Genomic DNA, 23,142 nt, shown 5'->3' with positions numbered 1-23,142 from the left:
GAATAGGTAGGGTTGGGGGAACCAATGTTTCCTTAGTGCTTTGTTGAGTGAATAAGCAAGTAAGGAATGAATGCATGAGTACAAGGTGATATGAAATCACTCGGGTGAAAGTTCCCTTTGATAGAATCAGTCACCAAGGGACAGGTTCTCCAAAGATGAACAAGCCACAAAAATGCATGGTTTATATTTGAAACTCTGATGGTTGATAGCATATGAAGGAAAAAAGTTATTATTGCTGCTGTCACATGAGAAGAGAAGGTTTCCATGGGGCTAACTGAAATTGAATGCAGTCACTAGACTGGGTATCCGAAGTCAGCAGGAGGGGTTGGCTGTCTGAGGTGTCCCCTGGGAATTTTCTATATCCTCATTTGAAAATAAGAGCTCTCTTCCTTTCATGTGAAATAACCCCAGAAAATTTCCTGGGCACTTAGCAGATGAGCTGTGAGCAAAATTCAGGCAGAAAATAGAGGCGATGGGTCAGCTGTTCAATGCAGGGAGTGGAATTGGATTTAATTCAGCAGAAAATAATGTTCTGGGTGAAAAGCCCACGCAGTTGGACTCCCAAGACTGAAGGAGAGTTAGTAACCTTGGTGGCCTGGCTGTCCAACAAAGACAGGTTGGTTCCCTCTCTCCAAAGGCAGCCAGCTGCAGGAGAGAACAGAGGGGAGGAGAAGCAAGCTCATTAGTGTCTGGTGGGAGGTGATTGTTTTCTCTGAGGGGCAGAGCCTTGTGCCTTGAGGCACGCAGAAGCCAACTTGCAGTCTGGTTTTCATGATTTGGGGATAGTCATGGAACCCTTTGGAGGTGCACTTACTCAAGCGTCTGCTGCCATTTTTTAAAGATAAGGCAAGGCACAGTAACTTTCCAGAAAATCAGAAACCTGGTCAGCTCCTCTTTCCCTACCTAGATTCTGAGTGGTTTAGGAACTAAGACAAAGGAGAAGCAGATAGAAGCTAAATGTCACTTAAGTACCAATAGAAGTCAGTATGGAGGGCATGGCTTTAGGTCTGTGAGTGTGCCCAGAATTAGGCACAGTCATCCCTTCCCCCAGCCCCTGACAACTGACAATGCTTGAAAAGGCAGGCCCAACCTCCCCATGCTGGACAGACCCTGCCCCAGGAGGAGCAGCAGAAATCAACCTCTCCTAGGGCAGCACATTCCCTAGAGAGCAGAAGGAGAAGCTGAGATAAACAGGCCAATTGGTCTCACATTTATCAATCTGCCCCTGGACAGGAAAAGAGGCCAGAAATGTGATAGCTAGCGGAGTGGGGAAAACAATACTCTCCTCTAGTATCCAGCTGAACCAAATGCTTTTCCCGATTCATTCAGGAACTACACTTAGAGGACCCAGTGGGTAGCAGCTACCCTGACTCCTCCCATGCCCTACCCGGAGTTAACCTACTGTGAGCTTTGAAATCGGCTTCTCTAGGACTTTAGGGCAAGAAAGGCAGCTACTATTCTAGTTTACAGAAAAAGGCATCCAAGAGTGTTTTGGAGGTTGAGACTATTCAATTCAGTGACTTGCTCTGAGATCTATTGGACGAATTTTGGATTCTGGATCCTAGGAAATTGGCAATAAACTGGTATTCAGGATTGGCTTCATAATTTGCAGGGCCCAGGGTAAAAGGAAAATGAAGGTCCCAGGTTCAAAAATTACTAAGAACACTGAACAAAGGTCAGGACCCTATAAATATGGGGTCCTATGTCACTGCACAGCTTGTGTGCTGTGAAGCCAGCCCACTCTGTGCTTAAGGATATTACTTACGGTCTTTGTATTTTTTCTTCTGTACTTATTCTCCAGTTGGAAGCGTCTCTCTCTCTCCCCCCCCCCCCCCCCCCGCGCCCCCCCCCCCCCCCCCCCCAATTCACCCTTATGCTAGTAGTGAGTATAGAGTGTACTCTAGAGGAGGAATAAAGAGTTAGAGTTGCTGTACATTCTTGCCAACATTGGTTTTGTTATTTGTTTAAATTAAAAAACAAATTTAGCCATTCTGGCTGGTGAATCTTATAAACATTGATCTAGAAAAATAAGTCTACTTCAGAAAAGATTGAAAGGTTCTTAGACATAAAACCATGCCTCCTATCTTAGCTTCTGTCTCTACAGTGGCCTTACTCAATTGCACTATATTTGTCCATGTCATGGCAAATAGAGCCATGGCAAATTCTGTTGGGAAAGAATAACCCTTCAGACTAGAAGAGTCAGGGAAGACTTTATGGAAGTGAAGGAATTTGAGTTAGATTTTGAAGAACTTGGAAAAGGTAGGGAGGAGGGGAAGGGAATTCCCAGGAGGATTAGGTAGCAGCATCAAGTCAAGCTATTCTGGCTGTAGAGAGGATTCTAGGGGGAGATGGATGGTGGGGCTGAAGGTAGCAGGTGATTCCTTGTGGCTGAGAAGCTTGGCTGCCACCACTGGTTTGCACATATCTTTTCTAGGGGGATAGGAAAATTAATCTGGCCAAGTTCTATTCAAAGGAACAAAAGAGGGAAAGGCTGGAAGCTGGAGACAGAATGGAGGGCCTACATTAGTGTTAGGAGCAGCATCAGAAGACCAAGAAACTTACACTTGTTTGGAAGGATGATCTGACAGTCCTTGGACACATTCCTTGTTCTCAGGCTATCACCGTGGGCTATGGTGGGATGCCTGGTTGGACTGCTCATGGTGACACATGTGCCATGTCACTGTTTGGCCCTTCCCTCTCCACGAAACACCAATATAAAGATACACACAGTAAGTGCCACTCATGAAATCATTGTCTAAGTCAGCAGTCCCCAAGCATTTTGGCACTAGGGACTGGTTTTGTGGGAGACAATTTTTCCACAGATGGCAGGTGAGGGGCGGGGATAGTTTCAGGATAAAACTGTTCCACCTCAGATGATCAGGCATTAGATTCTCATAAGGAACATGCAGCCTAGATCCCTCTCACATGCAGTTCGTGATAGAGTTTGAGCTTCTATATGAATCTGATGCTGTCGCTGGTCTGACAGGAGGTGGAGCTCAGGAGGTGATGCTTGCTCGTCTGCTGCTCATCTCCTGCTGTGCGGCCCAGTTTCTAACAGCAATGGACCAGCACCAGTCCACAGCCTGGGGTTGGAGACCCATGGTCTAAGTCACCAGCAGAGTGTGGCAGTGTCTATTAGGCCTGAATATAAAAGAATGTTACAGGATTAAAGTGCTTTAGTGCCCTTCAGCTGATTTCATGTCTGTTTAGTGTCCTTCAGCTGATTTCATGTGTGTTCAAGATGGAAAGTTTGTTTCTTTTCCTTTCTCTCTCCCCTGCCCTGCCCTGCCCTGCCCTTTCCCTCTTTCTTTTCCCTCTTTCTTTTCCATTAAGGATATAGAGCTTATTTTGATATTCTAGAGCCCCACAATATATTGACTGTACGGCATGTTTGCAGCTACTGCCTGACACAGGATATTTTATACAGTTCTTTCTTCATGGTTGCAAGTGATCTCTTCCTTCTTCCTTTCTTGAAAAATGGCAAGTTACGATATCAATTTGTTTCTCATTTTAATACATGTATATTATCCTGTGTGTATATGAAGTTGACTCTCTTGCTAGTGAGACGCATGTGGTTCTTTTAAATATTTATTTCTAAATTTGCATTCTGTCTCAACCCCAAATACCCATTTTAGGATGTAGGAGACATGTACCTAAATCTCTCTTGTTTCCAGAAGATATGAAAACATGTGTAGAACCAACTTAACAATGGTTTGTGCCGAAGGGAGGTGGCAATGGCAGAGGACTGAGCAGGGGTCTCCCACCTTTGCTGTGAGAAGCCAGACAGTGGTGGTTAATGTGTGTGGTTGGGTGTGCATGTGAGCATCTTTAAGAAAGTCTGTGTAGGCTGAGTGGGGGAGCAGTGTGCTGAAGGCAGGCTCCACCTGGTCAGTGAACAGGAGGGCGAGTCCATTTCTAGACTGAGATATCACGCCCTTTCCTCCAGAAATATTTGGGAGCCTCCAGACAAATCACCAGCACTCACAGGCCTTGGTTCCCAACTGTCTAGTATGAGGTTGTGGCCAGTCATCCCATTTTCCTCTCTGCCATATCATGAGCATCACACATATGTGAGACGTCTGTGCAATGTGAAGAATTTTTGTTGTTAACCAAACACTCCAGAAACCCTTCAGACATTTCCCATGAGACATTTAAACTCAGAGCATTTGGCTTTGAATAATTAGACAGGAAAAGGGTATTTATTACCAGTTCTCATTTAGGCCAAGTTTGCTTATCCTGTTTGTCTAAAATAAGAGCCAACAATCTGGAGTGGTTTTGATTGGATCTAAATATTTCTCCACATTTGAATGAGCTCCAACGGCCTGTTCCAGCACTGGGGCCAGAACACCTGCGTGTTCTGGAGGAGACCAAGCTCGTCTATGTGTGCAATGGCTTTGTCCTGGCTAGAGATGGCCAATGGGGCCCTGGTCCCCACCCCACTGACTATAGCCATTCAGCTGCCTCCTGCTGCTCGGAGCACTTGGTGGGGGCCAAGACGAGAAATTAAATCGCCATGGGAATCCAGCTTCTGCCTCTAGCAACTCAGGCTACTCTGTCTATCTGAACTCTGGGAAGCTGGCCTTTTCTCACGCATGGTTAACACTTTGAGAGAAAAAGAATAATTGTAGCTAATATTTACTGAGAACACATTAGGCTCCCAGGCACTGTTCTAAGCACAGTCCTTATGTAACTCGCTTAATCCTCAAAACCCTTGAGGTAGGTACTGTTACTATTCCCATTTTACAGATAAGGAAGTGGAGGTGTGGAGAGGCTAAAAAACTTAAGTTCATTCTACCAGTAAGTGATAACAGGGGTGATATTGATATAACACTAGTGACATAACAACCAGGATGATCCAGGCACCAGCCAACAGAGGTAATGCTGTGACCAGTCAGAGCAGATGCTGCCTGTGAACACAGCTGGCTTGGCTCTGCAGGTACTGCTGGCTGAGCCCACCTGAGGTGGGGATCTGAGCCCAGGCAGTTGGGCTGCAGAGTCCACATTCTTACCACATCTCAACCTTGTCTCTGCTTTCCTGTGGGCGTAGCCCACGGTAGGTGCTCAAGAAATAGTATCCTAAACTAAGTCCTATGTTGTCTAACTCCTCTGTTGTGGGGTGTTCCTGAATTTTCTGTCTCCTGCCCAGAGCCTAGTTGTGCTCTCCTGGCACCACTCATGAGTAGCTTTCTAGTCTCTGCTCCAGGGGGATCCCCTTATCTCCCTCTCTCTTCCGTATCTAATGAACACTCACCTTCTTCCACCCTCTCTCCTAAACAGCCTGTTACTCTGTGTGTCAGCACACTCAACCCCTCTTCCTTGCTCCTCGGACAGCATGTGATGGGGTTCCTGAAGGCATGTCATGTCTGTGGTTCTCAGGAGGTGGCCCAGGCTGGTCCCAGAGAAGTGGGCAGGAAGGGTAAGCCTACACCAAGGTTGAATGACTGGCCCCAGTAGGTTCTTCAAAGTCCCATTCTTTGGCAGAGAGAAATAGCATTTCTAGAGTAGAATTCCTCCATAGATTAAATACTGATACTGAGTCTCTGATTCAGTAGGTCTGGAGTGGAGCCTGAGAATCTGCATTTCAAACCACTCAACACCACATGCAAGTTGCCAAGACTTGGTGCTTGCACTCTCTGAAGCCATGGCCTGAGTGCTACACTGGCCCCTTTCAGACACGACTGGAGCAACTGGGATGCAGGGCACCAGACCCTAGGCTGCACACAGCACAGGGACCCTGGGCCCAGCCCATGAAACCACTTTTTCCTCCTAGACCTCCAGGCCTGTGATGGGAGGGGCTGCTGTGGAGACCTCTGACATGCCCTGGAGACATTTTCCCCATTGTTTTGTGGATTAACATTCGGCTCCTTGTTACTATGCAAATTTCTGCAGCCAGCTTGAATTTCTCCTCAGAAAATGGATTTTTCCTTTCTATTGCATAGCCAGGCTGCAAATTTCCAAACTTTTGTGCTCTGTATCCCTTTTAAAACTGAATGCTTTTAACAGCACCAAAGTCACTTCTTGAAAGCTTTGCTGCTTAGAAATTTCTTCTACCAGATACCTAAATAATTTCTCTCAAGTTCAAAGTGCCACAAACCTCTAGGACAGGGGCAAAATGCTGCCAGTCTCTTTGCTAAAACATAACAAGAGTCACCTTTGCTCCAGTTCCCAACAAGTTCCTCATCTCCATCTGAGACCACCTCAGCCTGCATTTCATTGTCCATATCATTATCAGCATTTTGATCAAAGCCATTCAACAAGTCTCTAGGGAGTTTCAAACTTTCCCACATTTTCCTGTCTTCTGAGCCCTCCAAACTGTTCCAACCTCTGCCTGTTACCCAGTTCCAGAGTTGCTTCTACATTTTCAGTTATCTTCTCAGCAGCGCCCCACTCTACTGGTACCAATTTACTGTAGTAGTCTGTTCTCATGCTGCTGATAAAGACATACCAAGACTGAGCAATTTACAAAAGAAAGAAGCTTATTGGACTTCTAGTTCCACATGACTGGGGAGGCCTCACAATCATGGTGGAAGGTGAAAGGCACATCTCATGGTGGCAAACAAGAGAAGAGAGCTTGTGCAGGGAAACTCCCAGTTTTAAAACCATCAGATCTCATGAGACTCGTTCACTATCATGAGAACAGTGCAGGAAAGACCCACCCCCATAATTCAATCATTTCTCGCTGGGTTCCTCCCAGGACACACGGGAATTGTTGAGTTACAATTCAAGGCGAGCTTTGGGTGGGGACACAGCCAAACCATATCAATTAGGAAGGGAGTGCAGCACAGTAGATAACATAATCTGACTCTGGAGTCCTCAGACCTGAGTACAGGTTCTAGCATTGCCATTTATTAATGTGTAGCCTGAACAGGAGCTACTTAACCTAGGTTATTCTCAGTTTTCTCATCTGCAAAATGGGCACAACAATATCATCCTGATATGTTGTGGTATTAAATAAGATGAACACATATAAAGCTCCTGCTGCAGTGCCTGGTACAAAATAGGTGATCAGGTATTGGTAGGTATGAGTGAAGGAAACCATGTGCCAGACCCATGGGCTGGAGGATGAGATGGGCACAGAAAGAGGAGTCCTGGGACCCTTATCTTTCAGGGTTTTGAGCAATGTTATCTTTTAGCCTGCAATATCGAAGTGGGATAAAGCAAGAGACACTTGAGGGTAGAAGATGGAGCTGCAGAGAGTGGAATGAGATCAGAAGGCAGATATAGGGACGCTTCACTGCCTGTTTGGTCTTTGTTTCCATTTCTGGTTTTTATTAATGTGTGAATTCACAGTCTGTCATCTTTTACACATACCCCTTTTGTCTGCATCCATCAGCCAATCTTAGTCTTGCTAAGGGTAGAGGCAATCACAGTAAAACTTGAAAAGGCCTGTGCTGAAAACCATGACATCATGGATCTGTGTTTAATAGATGTTTGGGAATGAGAATGAGATTGTTGTTTATTATGTGCGCATGATACATCTGAGCTATTAAAAAACACTCCTTGTTCAGTCCTCCTCTAAGCTGTACTTGGCTTTTGTGTTGGCTAAGCTCCCTTTTGTGTTATGGAAAGATACGCTGCACGATGTGGTAGACGTTACAAGTTCCCACATTGTGAGTATCATACCCGGTTCTTTTCCCATTCCATGCCTATGTAAGACAGGACCCCTTTGCACGTGGACAGGTCCATGTGCCTGGTTCTGGTCATCTGTGAGCAGAGGCAGTACAAAGCCCACACCCCTCTCTGTGTCTTTCCTTGGGCTTGTGATCATGGAGGAGGCTTTGGTATAGGGACAGAGCTGCAAGATTAAAGCAACTGGGAGCCCTGAGCCACAACATGGGGGAAAGATGCCTTGAGGAAGCACCTGGCTTGCTCAAAAATCCTCTGTTGCATTAAGCCACTGAATTTGGGGGTTGTTACTGTAAGATAACATGGCTTGTTCTAATATACAAATCAATGAGAAGACACTACAAGTCTTTTTACACTTTTTCCATCATCAGTAGGTTATATATGGCATTACAAACCCATGTTTTTAGTATAGTGGTTGAGACTAAACAGTTTATAATTTTCTTGATAATTATATTTCTGGCCTAGAGTTCCCTTCCCTCCACTATTACTGGCTATGTTGGAGCCAAACTCTTATTTGGAGTTCCCAAATAAGATATAACTTTCCAAATTTAATTTTTTAAGTTAGTATACTTTTTATAATATATTTCTATTAATTCAAGTTTATTTACACTATAGTTTAAATAATTAAACCCATAATTCTTAGTAATATGTAATAAGTTAGGATTTCAGGAACATATCTCTATGAAATCTAATCATATCCGTGGAGTAATCATAGTAGTCAAGACTCTTGTAGCTACAGAAACCCAATGACAGAAACCCAATCTAACTCAAACTAAAGTTAAAAAAAAAAGTTAAATTTTTAAAGTTTGAATTTATTGTTTATCTCAATCAAACTCTAGGGCTGATGTTCATCTAAGGCAAGAGGAGAGTCAAGGTAAGGGCTTGTTGGGGTCCTTGCTGCTTCATCTCTTGCCTCTGGTTCTCTCTATAGTGGAAGAGTTTCTCATCTTTTCAGCTCAGCATTTCTACCTGGTGGAGGAATATGGCTGCCGTCCACTCCATAAGCCTTTAGTTCCTACGCTTGGGTCTTCACAGTCAGAGAAGAAAAGAGCTTTCTTCTTCCAAATCTAGTCTGAAAACTGGGAAGTAGGCTTTCCTGGCTTCTCCCCCATTAGATCAATCCCTTCGCTATCATTGACCAGAGTATTTTAGGAACACACCTTTTGTTACCAGGGGAGGGTCAGAAAGGAGGCAGTACAGACTGAAAATCTGGGGATGGGCGCTATGGCTCACGCCTGTAATCCCAGTGATTTGGGAGACCAAGGCAGGAGGATCATTTGAGCACCAGATTTTGAGACCAGCCTGGTCGATATGGCAAAACCCTGTTGCTAAAAAACAAAAATCAAACAAAACAAACAAAACACCTAAAAATTAGATATTTTCGCTTTTACTTCGGGCCGTTTCTTCTGGTCACTCTGCCACAGGAGAATCATCTACCATTTGGTACAAGCAAAAAGCAATCAGCAATTGGACAGGAGAAGAGTGGCACTGATGCAGATTTCCAGCAACAAGTGCTTTGGGGGATTGCAGAAAGTTTTTGAACATGACAGTGTTGAAATGAACTGCAAAATGAAATTTGCTGTCTACTTACCACCAAAGGCAGAATCAGAAAAGTGCCCTGCACTGTATTGGCTCTCAGGTTTAACTTGCACAGAACAAAATTTTATATCAAAATCTGGTTATCATCAAGCTGCTTCAGAACATGGTCTTGTCATTGCTCCAGATACCAGCCCTCGTGGCTACAATAGTAAAGGAGAAGATGAGAGCTGGGACTTTGGCACTGGTGCTGGATTTTATGTTGATACCACTGAAGATCCTTGGAAAACCAACTACAGAATGTACTCTTATGTCATGGAGGAACTTCCCCAACTCATAAATGCCAATTTTCCAGTGGAATCCCAAAGGATGTCTATTTTTGGCCACTCCATGGGAGACCATGGGGCTCTGATCTGTGCTTTGAAAAATCCTGGAAAATACAAATCTGTGTTAGCATTTGCTCCAGTTTGCAACCCTGGGGCAAAAAAGCCTTTAGTGGATATTTGGGAACAGATCAAAGTAAATGGAAGGCTTATGATGCTACCTGTCTTGTGAAATTCTATCCAGGATCTCAGCTGGACATACTAATTGATCAAGGAAAAGATGACCAGTTTCTTTTAGATGGACAGTTACTCCCTGATAACTTCATAGCTGCCTGTACAGAAAAAAAAATCCCCATTGTTTTTCGATTACAAGAGAGTTATGATCATAGCTACTACTTCATTGCAATCTTTACTACTGACCACATCAGACATCATGCTAAATACCTGAATGCATGAAAAACTCCAAATAAGAGAATCTATTCAGGATTATAAAAGTAAAATGCAACTGTATTGCTGAGCAAAACAAAAAAAAAATTCAAAATCATTGGATTTTGTAATGCTAAAAGGGCTTTATTCTATAGTTGAATCACCTCTGAATAAGCATATAAAACCTAAAAAAAAAAAATTAGATATTTTCAAAAATATTATTGGTCACAGAGTGGGGCCAGTATCGCTGTTTTGATTTTAGTGTGAACTTAATAACTTTGCCTTCACTGATGGTTACGATCTCCTCTGAGGTTCTCCTCACCCAAGTGCTGTCCAACAAGGCATGAATAAGAAGAGTTTATTGGGGTTGGCACATGATTCCCAGGGTTACACAGAACCATGTTATTAGTGCCATGGTTGTTGAGTTCATGTTGTACACGTATTTGGGGAACTCCATGAATAAGGTTGACTGTAAAACAGCCCCTGTAGTTGTGGGAATCCTATAAATCTGCAGCTCCCAAGGCAAAATGCTCCTTAAGTACAGTTAGCAGGTACCAACTTGCAGCTATATAATTACCGAGTTCCAGGTGAACATGTTGTTATTCATCCAGCATTGCTTCTTTCTGATGGGTGTCAACTACTGGGAGCTGGTCTTTGGAAGATGAAATCAAGCAATGGTGTACACGCTTTTGTTTTGTTTTTTACTGACCTACTTCTGTAACCCCCTTCCCTGCCTCTCCTTCCTCATATCCCCTCTAGGATATTAGCTAATTGGCTCCAGGATTGTTACAGCGCTCATTTGGCTAAAAGGGAAAGATGGTAGGTGAGAGAGTGAGTCCAGGGCTGCTGCCCGCAAGAGTTCTTACATTTAAACTCAACTCTAAAGAAAGAAGGTTGGAGTCTTCCTACCTGTGAGGCTTCAGGATGTGAATTTCATGAGCGAGATCCTGCTTTTGTTGAGCTCCTGAAAAGTCTCTTCACATACTCACATACAGCTAGGAGGATGGAGTGAAAGGAGAGGTTTTGCTGATCCTTACTCTTCTATACAAATCCGACCTGGTTCTGTCTCTCTTTTTATTTTTATTTTTTTGAGATGGAGTCTCACTCCGTTGCCCAGGCTGGAGTGCAGTGGCGCTATCTCGGCTCACTGCAACTCCTCCTCCCGGGTTCAAGCCATTCTCCTGCCTCAGCCTCCTGAGTGGCTGGGACTACAGGCGTCCACCACCATGCTTGGCTAATTATTTTTGTATTTTTAGTAGAGACGGGGTTTCACTGTGTTAGCCAGGATGGTCTCAATCTCCTGACCTTGTGATCCACTTGCCTCGGCCTCCCAAAGTGCTGGGATTACAGTCGTGAGTCACCACGCCTGGCCAGACCTGGTTCTCTTTGAGGCTGGGCTTGGGTTTTTTGGGGGGGGGAATCTCAGAGACTGCTGAGACAGAAGGCTGGAATTTACTGTGAGCCCTTCTTTCTCCACCCCACCATCCCCAGCCCTCCCTGGGAGCTGCTCTCCTCTTCTTCTGTACATCTGGGGCCCTCCAGACTTAGAGGAAGTGCAGCTGTTCTGATGCCTCCACAGGGAATCCCGCTGCAGCAGATTTCTGGTAGAAATTGGCTCAGTCATACCAATCAGGTGTGAGAAGTGATGACAGCTGGGAGCCTGGCCGATTGTCCAAGGACTGAGGAGTCAGGGTCAAGGTTTCAAAAGGGAGATTCCCTGCACTCCTGCTCTACTCCAGTAAGGGGCTCTTGCTGTACTGGGGCTTGTCTCTTCCCACAGGTCCTGCAAGGACCTGGAAGAAGGTGGAGTCAGTCCCCAGACAAGCAAAAACAACCACAACAACAAACTCTCCAAAACAAACCAAAAAACCCCCAAAACCAACAAAACCAACCAACAATCAAAAACTAAAACAAAACCCCAAACCAAATTAGGTGCCTGGATATTCCAGGGTCTCTGCTTCTTTCTGTGTCCCTCTGGGGGACTCCTGCTTATCCTGCAAGATGCAGTTTTAGGACCATGTCGCTCATCTTCTCTAAGAAGCCCTTCCTGATCTCCCTGTTAGGGGCTGGTCTCTTCCCTCCGGGTTTGCAGAATACATGCTTATACATAATAATTATACATAATAAATTAGTACAGTGCAGATTTCATTACACGGAATATATATGTACTGACTCCAAAAAGTTATTCATTCTTCTCCCTTTGTAACAAATAAATACTATGTTCTTTCTTTCAAAAACATTTGTTAAGGTTTTGTCTTGTGCCAGGCCTTTTGTTAGAAACTGGAAATTAAAAAGGAATAAAACATAAACGCTACCCTTACCTGACAGCAGTGTGGCACAGTGGTTAAGACTCTGGAGCCTAACTGCCAAGGTGTGAATAGCAGCTCTTTCATTTACGACACCGGTGGCTGCAGGCAATTACGTAACCTCTTTGTGACTCAGTATTCTTGTCTGCAAAATGGGCATCATGATAATACCTACCCTGTATGGTTGATATGAAGATTAAATGAAATCTGCACTATACTAATTTATTATGTGGTTTCTGAACTTCTTCCCTAAGAGGATTTATGTATGTATGTGTGCGTGTATGAAAAATCCATTGCAATTTACTGTTATAATTTTATCTCCATGTTTCAAGTGCCGTTGTATACTTGGCATACTTTTGCTTAAAACCAATGAGAGTAGAAATTATTCTGCACACTCTTAGACCATGAGAGCTGGCACTGTACAACACAAACTCTCTCTGCCAATGAGTACCCTCAACTCTCTTGAGTTGAATGTATTCCACTAAGAAGGTTGTTAATTCTTCTGTTGCCTCTCTTTTTGCCTTTATTTCATGTTCTAGAAAATCACTTTAGCCCATGATAACTGGCAAGAAAAAAACCAAACAAAGCTGTGTAAGTTAAGGGCCCAAGTCTGTCTCAAAGAAACACAGCAGAGAGGATCAAACTGGGTGGTAAAAGGCACGCAACATTGTTCTCCAGACCCAGCACAGCTGTAAAACAGGGTCATCAAACATCTAGTAGAGTTGAACGTAAGTTCCAAGTGATACAGGATAGTTATTATTGAATAATCAACTGCCCAGTAAGTGATGGAGGAAGGAAGGACTTTTTTTCTCATTTCTTAATCAGTGTTGTTCTAGGTTCTGAATAAGAGTATTTGGTACTTAATCGGTGTAGCTGTAAAGCAGTGTCAGCAGCTCGTTATCTGAGAGAAATCAGAGGAACTCCTCACCTCCAAGAACAAACAAAAGGCCCATGAACAAAAATCTCTCTCTAGAGCTGGAACTGGCTGTTTTGACAGACTGAGGCACTGCAGCAATGTCACAGGGTGAAAGGGGAGACAGACAGCGGTGCTGACCAGCAGGCAGTGTTTGGATGCCCCAGTGCTCCAGCGACTCCTGAGCCTGGTATCCACCCTCTCAGCTTCTCTGCAGTGTGGGTAACCTGCCTTTTATTGGAAGTAGGTGCCACCAAGCCCTTTGTTGACAGAACCATGCATTAGTGTGTCAAGTCCCTGAGGACAGTTTCCCACCCTTGCCGGGGGCCACGCTTCGGTGGAGTCTAAGTTATGCCTTGTGATTATCTATCAGTAAATGACAACCAATACTTGCCCCCATGGGGCCACACTGGTTATGTTGAGGCCATCAGTTCCCAAATAAGCATGTAACTTTTCAAATTTAACTTTTAAAATTAGAATGCCTTTTATATAATATTTCTATTAATGCAAGTTTATTTACACTATAGTTTAAGTAAACCCATACTTCTTAGTAATCTGTAATAAGTTGGGATTTCAGGAACATATCTCTATGAAGTCTAATCAGATAAGTTCTCTTTCCTGCACAGATTTGGCTAGATCCCAAGTTCACAGAATGCATTTCCTACATTAAATGAGGAACACGTTAAATGTGCCACACATTGTGCGAAGCTTTTTACAGATTTTATCTCACTCAGTTGTCGTGACTCAAATTGTCATGGAAAGTACAAGGGTGAACTTGGATCCAGGAAATACAATTTAGATGTTATGCAGACAATTTATGTTGTCTTCTTTGTGCTTAGAATTGGTAGGTAAATACTGAATGCCGACTAAGTACCAAATATTCCTATTCAGAACCTAGAACAGCACTGATTAAGAAATGAGAAAAAAAGTCCTTCCTTCCTCCATCACTTACTGGGTAGTTGATTATTCAATAATAACTATCCTGTATCACTTAGAACTTATGTTCAACTCTAAGTACTAGATGCTAAGAAAATAGTGACTTATTCTAATGAAAGGTTTTATTTTTCTGGCGTAACGTGAAGTCTGGATGTAGTCAGTCTGGGACTAGGAGAGCAGCTTCACAATGTCATCAGAGATGCAGGCTACTTCTGTCTGCTGTCTTCCAGGATCATTAGTGCATGCTTGTCTCATGGGCATGAGATGGCTGTCAACCTCCAACCCTCTCATTCACATTTCTAGCAGGAGGAAGGGAATGGGCCAGGGCTGAAAGGAATATACTGGCTTAGTCGGTTCCCTTTTATGGAACTTGCCCAGCATTCTCACCTATTACCTTCCCCTTGCTTCTCATTAGCCAGATTCATATCACATATTCACCCCTAGCTGCAAAGGTGGTTGGGAAAATGAGTTATGTTTTTGGGAGGGGGGATGTTTACTGTTGTGTCTAAAGGGACATGTGAGTCTGCCACACATCTCTGAGCTTTAGTTTACTGTTTCCAGCTTATAGAGTCGCTCTGTTAACTCTTGGAGGTGGGGGAGGGCTGTGGCAGGCATAGGCAGACCGCCTACAAGGTGTAGATTGAGGAATACTCGGAAGGCTCAGAGGCCAAGTCATACAGGCAGATAGTAGCATAAGATAGACACAGCATCTTTGGACCCTTCATGACCTTTCTACTCATACTTCATCTGAGAGCTCAAGCTCCAATGATTTGACAGCTCATTGAACATCTGGTTGGATGGCTGTGGACCACTAAAGGTTCTTTCTAGAACCATATGACCTCTAAGTGGCTGGTGGACATTCACACCCCTAGAGGGGCAGACTAGGATGGAAACTGTCCAAGGGGTGTTTCTTACCACCCATCCTCTGGGCAAATGCAACATAGGAGTGATCATTCCTCTAGAATTAGAGACCATTGAGCTGCCATCTGTCTTTACTACAGGCAGATTGGGGTTGGAATATGGGTGGAACAAAGTCCTTTGTATCACACAGACACAATTCTAGGGCAGAAAGAAGAAATGGAACCACATGTGACAGCAATATTTTTTGAGGTGGTGCAGTCATCATGATAGCCAGATTTTAGACTGAATTTAATAGCATCATGAATGACAGAGTCATAGAGATAAAATTGTCTCCCATCTTTGGTGTCGGCTACATTTAGGAGCTCTACACCTATTAACATATTTACTCCAGGTAACCAACTTTCAAGGCAGTTGTCCTCTGCTCTTTCACAACTGAGGAAACGGCGTGAGTAATTTGCCTAGGACACAAAGCTCGGGGGACTTAATAGAATTAGAGCTAGTTCATAGTCCTGAATTCTTCTTACCACATGATGCAAACCTTGTAACGTACCTGGAATCCTTTTAGTACAAATAGGGGTAGGTTGGAGTTGGAGAGAATTAAAATAATCCAGGGAGGTGTTCCCTCTGCTTCCCTGGGACTCTGGGAAACTGCTCTTTGGCCATGATTGCAGATGTCCAGCAGATGGCACCAGATAGCTGAGAATCGGTTCCAGCGAGGGGTGCGCAGACTCGAGGGGATTGGAGAAACCACACACAGCTCAGGTTGCAGGACAGAGCGGAGAAATCTCAGCCGAGATCTGGGCACCGCAGGAGGTTAGGCATTCTCCATCCACTAGGGACCTCTGGGTGGTGCAGGCAGGCTGAGACGTGTAGCCCTCTGAGGAGCCAGATAACTTGCGATGTGAGAGGTGAGGCTGTCTTCTGAAAATGGAAAGATTGACTGCTGAATAGTTTGAAATAAGCTACAAAAGGATCGATCTGCCTTTGTAAGGACATGGACTTCTCTGTGACATCTCTCCAGCGATGTCATCCTACATATTTCAGCGAAGTATTTCATCTATAAGAAGAGTAGGATGTCCAGGGCCTACAAAAGCCACAGGACAGTGAACAGGTACTACGTCCAAGTGGTTCCCTTCCTAAGGCAAAACTGGGGTAAAAAGAAAAAACAAGCACCCAACTCCACATCAGTCTTTTTATTCTGGCAAATTGCTCTAACATGTATCCTCCCAAACCACTGGCAACAAAATCCAGGTGGTCTCCTTTACCTTCACCCTCCCTGCGAGTTTGCTGGGGGCAGTCGGCTGCATGGGCACAAGGCAGGGCCTGCTGTCACCCCAACGTGAGGCTTTCTGGAGCTCCCGGGTGATGTCGTCAGCCACCTGCCCTTATTCCTGGAGCCCTTTCAGGTTCAATTCCACATCCATAAATCAGCGCTTTCACCCGAGGCCTTGAGTCACCGGGGAGTTCCCTAGTGGCCCGAAGTGAACGCTCCTTCCCTCAGGTGTTTCCATTGCTCCCTGTCAAAGGTGTTTTGAATTGAATATGAGGATAAGATTTTTTTTTAAATGTGTGTTTACAAATGTTATCAAAATGACAGCAGCGTGCAGCTTGATGCCATGTGGAGAACTTAATCTTCAAAGCAGTCCAATTCGGAAACAGACAACAGGCCATTTTTACAGTGTCCCATTTTCAGCTGCTGTTGTTTGTGTTTGCATGTCTGTGTGTGTGAGTGTGTGTGCATTTGAAGCCAAGAATGATGTGTTCTCTGTGCCCTTGCTACTCAAAGTGTGGTCCCTGGACTGGCAGCATCTGCAACGTTGGGGAGCTTGTTGGACTTGCATCATTTTGGGCCTCACTCCAGACCCACTGCATCAGAATGTGCATTTTAACTCAATCCCCGGGGGATTTGTAGGTTCTATAGAGTATGAGCACCAACTGCTTTCTGCTCCAGCAGCTTTCTCAATACCTGGGGGAGGAGAGGGGAGAAACACAGAACTGGGCTCTGTCTTCTAGGCAGGCATATGTTTTTTATTTTTTTAAATTATTATTATTATTATACTTTAAGTTCTAGGGTACATGTGCATAACGTGCAGGTTTGTTACATATGTATACTTGTGCCATGTTGGTGTGCTGCACCCATCAACTCATCAGCACCCATCAATTCGTCATTTACATCAGGTATAACTCCCAATGCAATTCCTCCCCCCTCCCCCCTCCCCATGATAGGCCCCATTGTGTGATGTTCCCCTTCCCGAGTCCAAGTGATGTCATTGTTCAGTTCCCACCTATGAGTGAGAACATGCGGTGTTTGGTTTTCTGTTCTTGTGATAGTTTGCTAAGAATGATGGTTTCCAGCTGCATCCATGTCCCTACAAAGGACGCAAACTCATCGCTTTTTATGGCTGCATAGTACTCCATGGTGTATATGTGCCACATTTTCTTAATCCAGTCTGTCACTGATGGACATTTGGGTTGATTCCAAGTCTTTGCTATTGTGAATAGTGCCGCAATAAACATACGTGTGCATGTGTCTTTATAGCAGCATGATTTATAATCCTTTGGGTTATACCCAGTAGTGGGATGGCTGGGTCATATGGTACATCTAGTTCTAGATCCTTGAGGAATTGCCATACTGTTTTCCATAATGTTTGAACTAGTTTACAATCCCACCAGCAGTGTAAAAGTGTTCCTATTTCTCCACATCCTCTCCAGCACCTGTTGTTTCCTGACTTTTGAATGATCGCCATTCTAACTGGTGTGAGATGGTATCTCATTGTGGTTTTGATTTGCATTTCTCTGATGGTGAGTGATGATGAAAAAAATGCTCATCATCACTAGGCGGGCATATTATTCCTGCTCATCGGGGACTGTGTCTCTGTTCCTTTGTTCCCTTTGAGGAGGGAGGGTCTGGTTGGTGGGGATTAGCACATTCCTCTGAGCAATAATGGGCTGAGGCTACATATTTGTGTCATTTTATGGCAAGAGGTGTGGACTGCGGACATATGGAGAAAATAGCTCTTCTGATGAGCAAGTGGTGGGCATGGAGTGTCCTGCAGGGAGAGGTGGCAGGAAGGGGCAGGAAGGCAGTGAAGTCTCAGCACAGACACATTTGGGCAGCAGCAGCTTACCTGGAATTACATGACATCTCCTTAGATGGGAGTGGGGTGGGGATTCTGAACCGGAAGCATCCAGCCTTTTCAGGAAACATCCAGAGATACGAAGGACTTATCCGTGGCTGAGAGGACCCAGATGTTGCCTCGGACTGTGCCCCGGGACTCTCCCCAGGGACTCTGCATGCTAAGTGGAGCAATTTGGGTGGCCAGGTTGGATGGCAGATGGAGACAGTGTGCAGATATATGGCCCTTGAAGATAAGAGATTTTTGTGCACATTAAATAGGCTATTGTTGTCCCAAAGGAGCCATTCCATTCTTTTCTTGACCCTCACAAATGTCAGTTACATAACGGAGCCAGATCAATATCTGTTTCTATGCAAGTACTGTAAGTGCTTTTAAGGAAGATCTAGCTTTTGGCTGAGATGAAGACACATTCCTTCTCTCAATTAAGTTCACAACCTAGCATCATGAATAGAGTGTCTCTTGGTCTGGTTTCCCTTCTTTTAAAATCTGAGCAATATTAATTTCCACTGTCGAGGGAATAATTGGAGTTGATGGAGGTAGTTCTACCCACCAGGGAGGCCTGGCCTATCTAGATGTGGTGGGGGCAGTGCAGGTGAGTGGTGTTTTGCTGGAAGTGATAATCCAGTCTTTCCTCATATGTGCACACGTCATTGGGAGTCAGGCTTCCACTTCAGAGCGTGCTTCCTTTCCTGACCCACCCCTGAGTCTCCGAGGCCACCCAAGTCCTTGGAATTTACTTTTGGCACAAGGGCAAGAAAAAGTCTCTCTCTCCCTTATTGGCTGCTTTTATTCCCATGCGGGCCTCAGTTACTCATCAGATTCCAGTTTCTATTTGCAGGATAAACCCAGAAAGAAATATAATCCTCAGAGAAAATGGTATCATGTCCCGCTGCACCTCTGTTAGGCATGTTGGGCCTTGGAATGAATTCACAATCCCAAATCCTGAAGTTAAGGTCCGAGACAGTCTGAGTCTCTTCTGTGCGCTGCTGAGTTTCCAATGCACAATTCGATGCTTCAGACGCCAGCTAGCCTCACCCCTGCTTTCCTCTCCCCTTGCAGAGTTGGCCTTCCCTGTTGAATGGGACCTTGTCCTGATTCTCTGCAGGCCGATTGGTTGGCCAACCTGGTTCTCTGGACCTAGCTGGGGATATCTGAACCCACTGAATGCCTGGGACCTGGCCAACTGTATTAAGTATATCTTTTAGGCAGGGTGTGGTGGCTTACACCTGTCATTCTAGCACTTTGGGAGGCCAAGGGGAAAGAATTACTTGAGGCCAGGAGTTCAAAACCTGCCTGGGCAACATAGTGAGATACCCCCACTCTCCCCAGTGTCTTAAAATAAATTAGCTGGGTGTGGTGGCACACACCTGTAGTCCCAGCTACCCTGGAAGCTGAGATGAGAGGAGAGCTTGAGCCTGGGAGTTCAAAGCTGCACTGAGCCATGATTGTGCCACTGCACTCCAGCCTGGGTGACAAAGTGAGACCTGGTCTCCAAAAAAAAAAAAAAAAAAAAAAAAAAAAAAAAAAAAAAAAATCATGTCTTTTTATTTGAATGTTTTGACATCTGGGCCTTGCTGACACTGGAGAGATTTCCCGCCCAGCTAGCCAGTTCCTAGAGAAAGTAAGGAACTCTTCTGCAAGTGTACCTTTCATAGGCAAAACAATTGATCCAGAGACCACATCCCATGCCTCCTCTGTTAGGCTCTTACACCTATCAGGCTCTTACACTCTGGACCACTGATCACTCCAGGGCCAGGTACTAGATGACATGGGACAGCCCTTGTAACCCAGAGCCTCCCCAAATGATTGAAGATAACCAATCCTCAGCCCATTGACGCTGCCTCACCTGTCCCTTCTCATGCAAACCACAATATGGGCTTGTGCTTGTGTTTTCCCCTTGCTCCCTCTGCCCCCGATCAATGCTGGTGCTTCTCATGTGGCCCTGCGTGGTGTGCTGTGCTGGACCTCTTTTGTCTAGAGATCTGTGAACACACACATTTCTCCTTGCATGACAGCTATTTCCATATGTTGTGTCTTACCATACCCGATTAAAACAAATCTGGGTGCATTTTAAAACACCAGCCCTCCTCTCCCTAGCTTGGACCATGCTCCTTGAACCCATAGTTCACCGAGCTTCTAACTTGGAATGACCATCCCTCCAAGTTTTTTTTTTTTTTTTTTTACTGTTACAGATATCCCAAGGCCCGAAACATCTAGAAATTAGGAAAATTAGGCTGTTGTAGACACTTTAAATGTTGCATCCAACCCACTGGGATGCACATTCCTGAGCTGGTGCTGTTACTTCTATGGGAAGGATTCCAAGAGTAAAATGGCTGGGCTGGGGGACACAGATTCCATTAATTTTGATAGATATTTGCAGATAGCTTTGCAAAAAAGCTGCCACCATTCACATTTCTGCTGGCAAGATATGAAATGAACTGTTTCTCTAGAAGCTCCCTGGGATCTTGGCATTCTTGGAGTCTAACTGCCCCCAGGCGGCCCAGGTGAGCACTGTCAGCTGCTGAGAGCCCAGAGTTCCCAAGGGGATGGGGTGGGGGGGGGCTGTTGGCCACTCACAGGTGCTGTTGCCACCTAAGAACCCAGGCTGACTGGTGAAGGCAGGATGATTCCCACTGGTCTGCCCATGGTGGGCACTGGTTCTTTGGCCCAAGACTCTGCAGGTGACATTGTCTCTGATCCCCCTCCCTGTTGGCTGGGCCTCCCAACAGATCTTTCAAATTATTTTTGCTACATTTGGTTTCATGATTAGTTAAATATCAAGAATTTCACAATTCCTGGGTAAATCAACCTTTGCTCTCCTCTCCTCTCCTTCCTTCTCTCTCTCTCTCTCTCTTTCTTTCATTCTTTCTTATCTTTCTTTATCTATCTTATCCATTTTCCACAGAACTTGACTTGCAAGCCAGGAGGTGTCTTGGTGGCAATTAGCTTGTGTGGGGTAGGGGATTTCATGGTGCTATTCAGGCCATATAGCCCTGCTATTTGCTCCTCAAGACCATGTCAGCAATTTTCTCCTTCTATGCTCAATGGCCCATTTAAAATACACATTTTATTTTTTAGAAAACTACACAATTATTATTTTTCTTTCTTTCTTTTTTTCTTTTTGAGATGGAGTCTTGCCCTGTCACCCAGGCTGGAGTATAATGACGCGATCTCGGCTCCCTGCAACCTCTGAGGCCTCCCGGGTTCAAATGATTTTCCCACCTCAGTCTCCTGAGTAACTGGGACTACAGTCAACTGCACTCATGCCTGGCTAATTTTTGTATTTTTGTAGAGACGGGGTTTCAACATGTTGGCCAGGCTGGTCTTGAACTCCTGACGTCAGGCAACCCGCCCATTATTATTTTTGTAGCAAAAAATATAGCCAAGCAAGAGAAAAACAATATTATTTAAAATGTTGCTAACCAGAAAAAACCATTACTAGCATTTTGGGTACGTTGTTTTCCAGGGTTTTGTTTTTGTTTTTGTTTTCATAAGAAAGCTTATTTTTGGTCTGTAACCTGCACATTTCAGTGGAAAAAAATGTGTGTGTCATTCCTTGTCAGTAAATTGGTTTATAGCACCATTTTCTATGGCTGTGTAAGCATTCTGTCAACCCTTACATTGTTTAACCAAGCACCTATTGTTGGTTGCTTTTCCTAGATTTTTGCCATTGAAATAACATCTATAACAAATGGCTTTGCACATATGTTCGTATAATTGTCCAATTACATTGTTAGGCAAAATGCCTAGAAATGAGGTTACAGAATTAAAATGGAGTCATTTTTAAAGGGTTTTTATGTTGAATTGCACTCCAGAAAATGTGCACTACTTTCTACTCTCCCAAGAAGAATTTGAGTCACTATTTCTTCAAACTCTTTCAAACAATTGGTAATTGTTATTATTTTTCATCTTGGCCAGTTTGATAGTGAATTTAATGTTTGCCAACAAGGGCGATAAACCACTCTCCTTCACCATCTCACCGTCTAACACGAAAGGCTGGGAGCGTGGAGTCTACAGTCAGATGGACCACGTTGATGTGACCCTGGACAAGTCATGTGACCCCTGAGAGTCTCAGTTTCCTCAGCTTTAAAATAAGCATAATAAAAACTTGACTCGCTGGGTTGTTGAGGGGTTTACATGAAGTACTACGGGGAAAGTGCTTACTAGGGTGCTTGGCACAAAGAGTATTTTCAATGAATAGCCTTTCAAACAGTCCTCAGGATGTCACCTGACCTGCCTCTTGCCTTAAGCAAACTCCTACTCAAGGCTTATGGACCTCTCATTAAACAGGCGAAACCCCACAGAAAGATGTGCAATCCCTTTGAGCATTGCCTACCATGAGAAGCTCTATGCACAACCTTAGCTCTGCTTGTAGGAACGTGGAAGCAGTTACGTGCACCCGACATGTGAGTTCCCTCTTTCACATGCACAATCCGTAAGATTTCAATTTGGTTGATCATCCATGAGGACTCACAGCATGTTAAGATTTGGCTTCTAAGTAAATTTGGGCATATTACTTTACCTCTCTATGCCTCCGTTTCCTCATTTGTAAAATGGAGCTAATCATAGTCCCTGTCTCAGAGAATTACAGTGAGGATTAAATGCATTCATATTTATAATGTACTTAGACTGGTGCCTGGTGTGTGGTAAGCCACGTTTGTTTCCTAACTAAACAGGTGAGTGCAGGCATGGCATGCCATGTGCCTGGTGTGCCCTTGCTGCTGGAAGTGTTACAGCCACACAGGAAGTGTGAGCAAGGGAGCAGGCCGTAGTCGGGGCTCTGTGCAGTGCACATGCAGATGGTCCATCTGCCTGGCCCTGGATGGAGGAGTAAATGGAGACAGATGTCTGTGTGCTTCCTTTCAATGGAGCAGAAGGGCAGAAAAGACAGAGAGTTAACACAGGGTTTCTTTGAAGGGAACCCTGCCAGTTGGATGAGGGTCAAATGACGCGATCAAACCTCTGTCTCATCCTGTCTCCCTCCTTGTCACTTCAACTCCAGGATCATCTCAGGGGAGACAATTCCCTAGTGAAACCTGACAGTAAAATCCAGATCAGAGAGTCTCAGGCAGCCTCTG

General features: G+C 44.6%; 1 protein-coding gene across 1 annotated transcript; it reads left to right on the top strand.

Annotated features, from left to right (window-relative positions):
- Positions 1 to 472: 472 nt before the first annotated feature.
- On the top strand, positions 473 to 10,008 carry LOC111528993 (S-formylglutathione hydrolase-like). Its single transcript, XM_031936576.1, is given in 5 exon segments — positions 473 to 536; positions 4,332 to 4,483; positions 5,278 to 5,416; positions 9,002 to 9,634; positions 9,637 to 10,008. Coding segments are annotated over 5 exon segments (1,293 nt in total). The 3' UTR covers positions 9,942 to 10,008.
- Positions 10,009 to 23,142: the final 13,134 nt, after the last annotated feature.

This window comes from Piliocolobus tephrosceles, chromosome 11, assembly GCF_002776525.5.
Source record: "Piliocolobus tephrosceles isolate RC106 chromosome 11, ASM277652v3, whole genome shotgun sequence".
In the NCBI taxonomy this organism is placed as follows: Eukaryota; Metazoa; Chordata; class Mammalia; order Primates; family Cercopithecidae; genus Piliocolobus; species Piliocolobus tephrosceles.
Note: the sequence above shows the minus strand (reverse complement) of the source record. Positions and strands in the feature narration are given on the sequence as shown.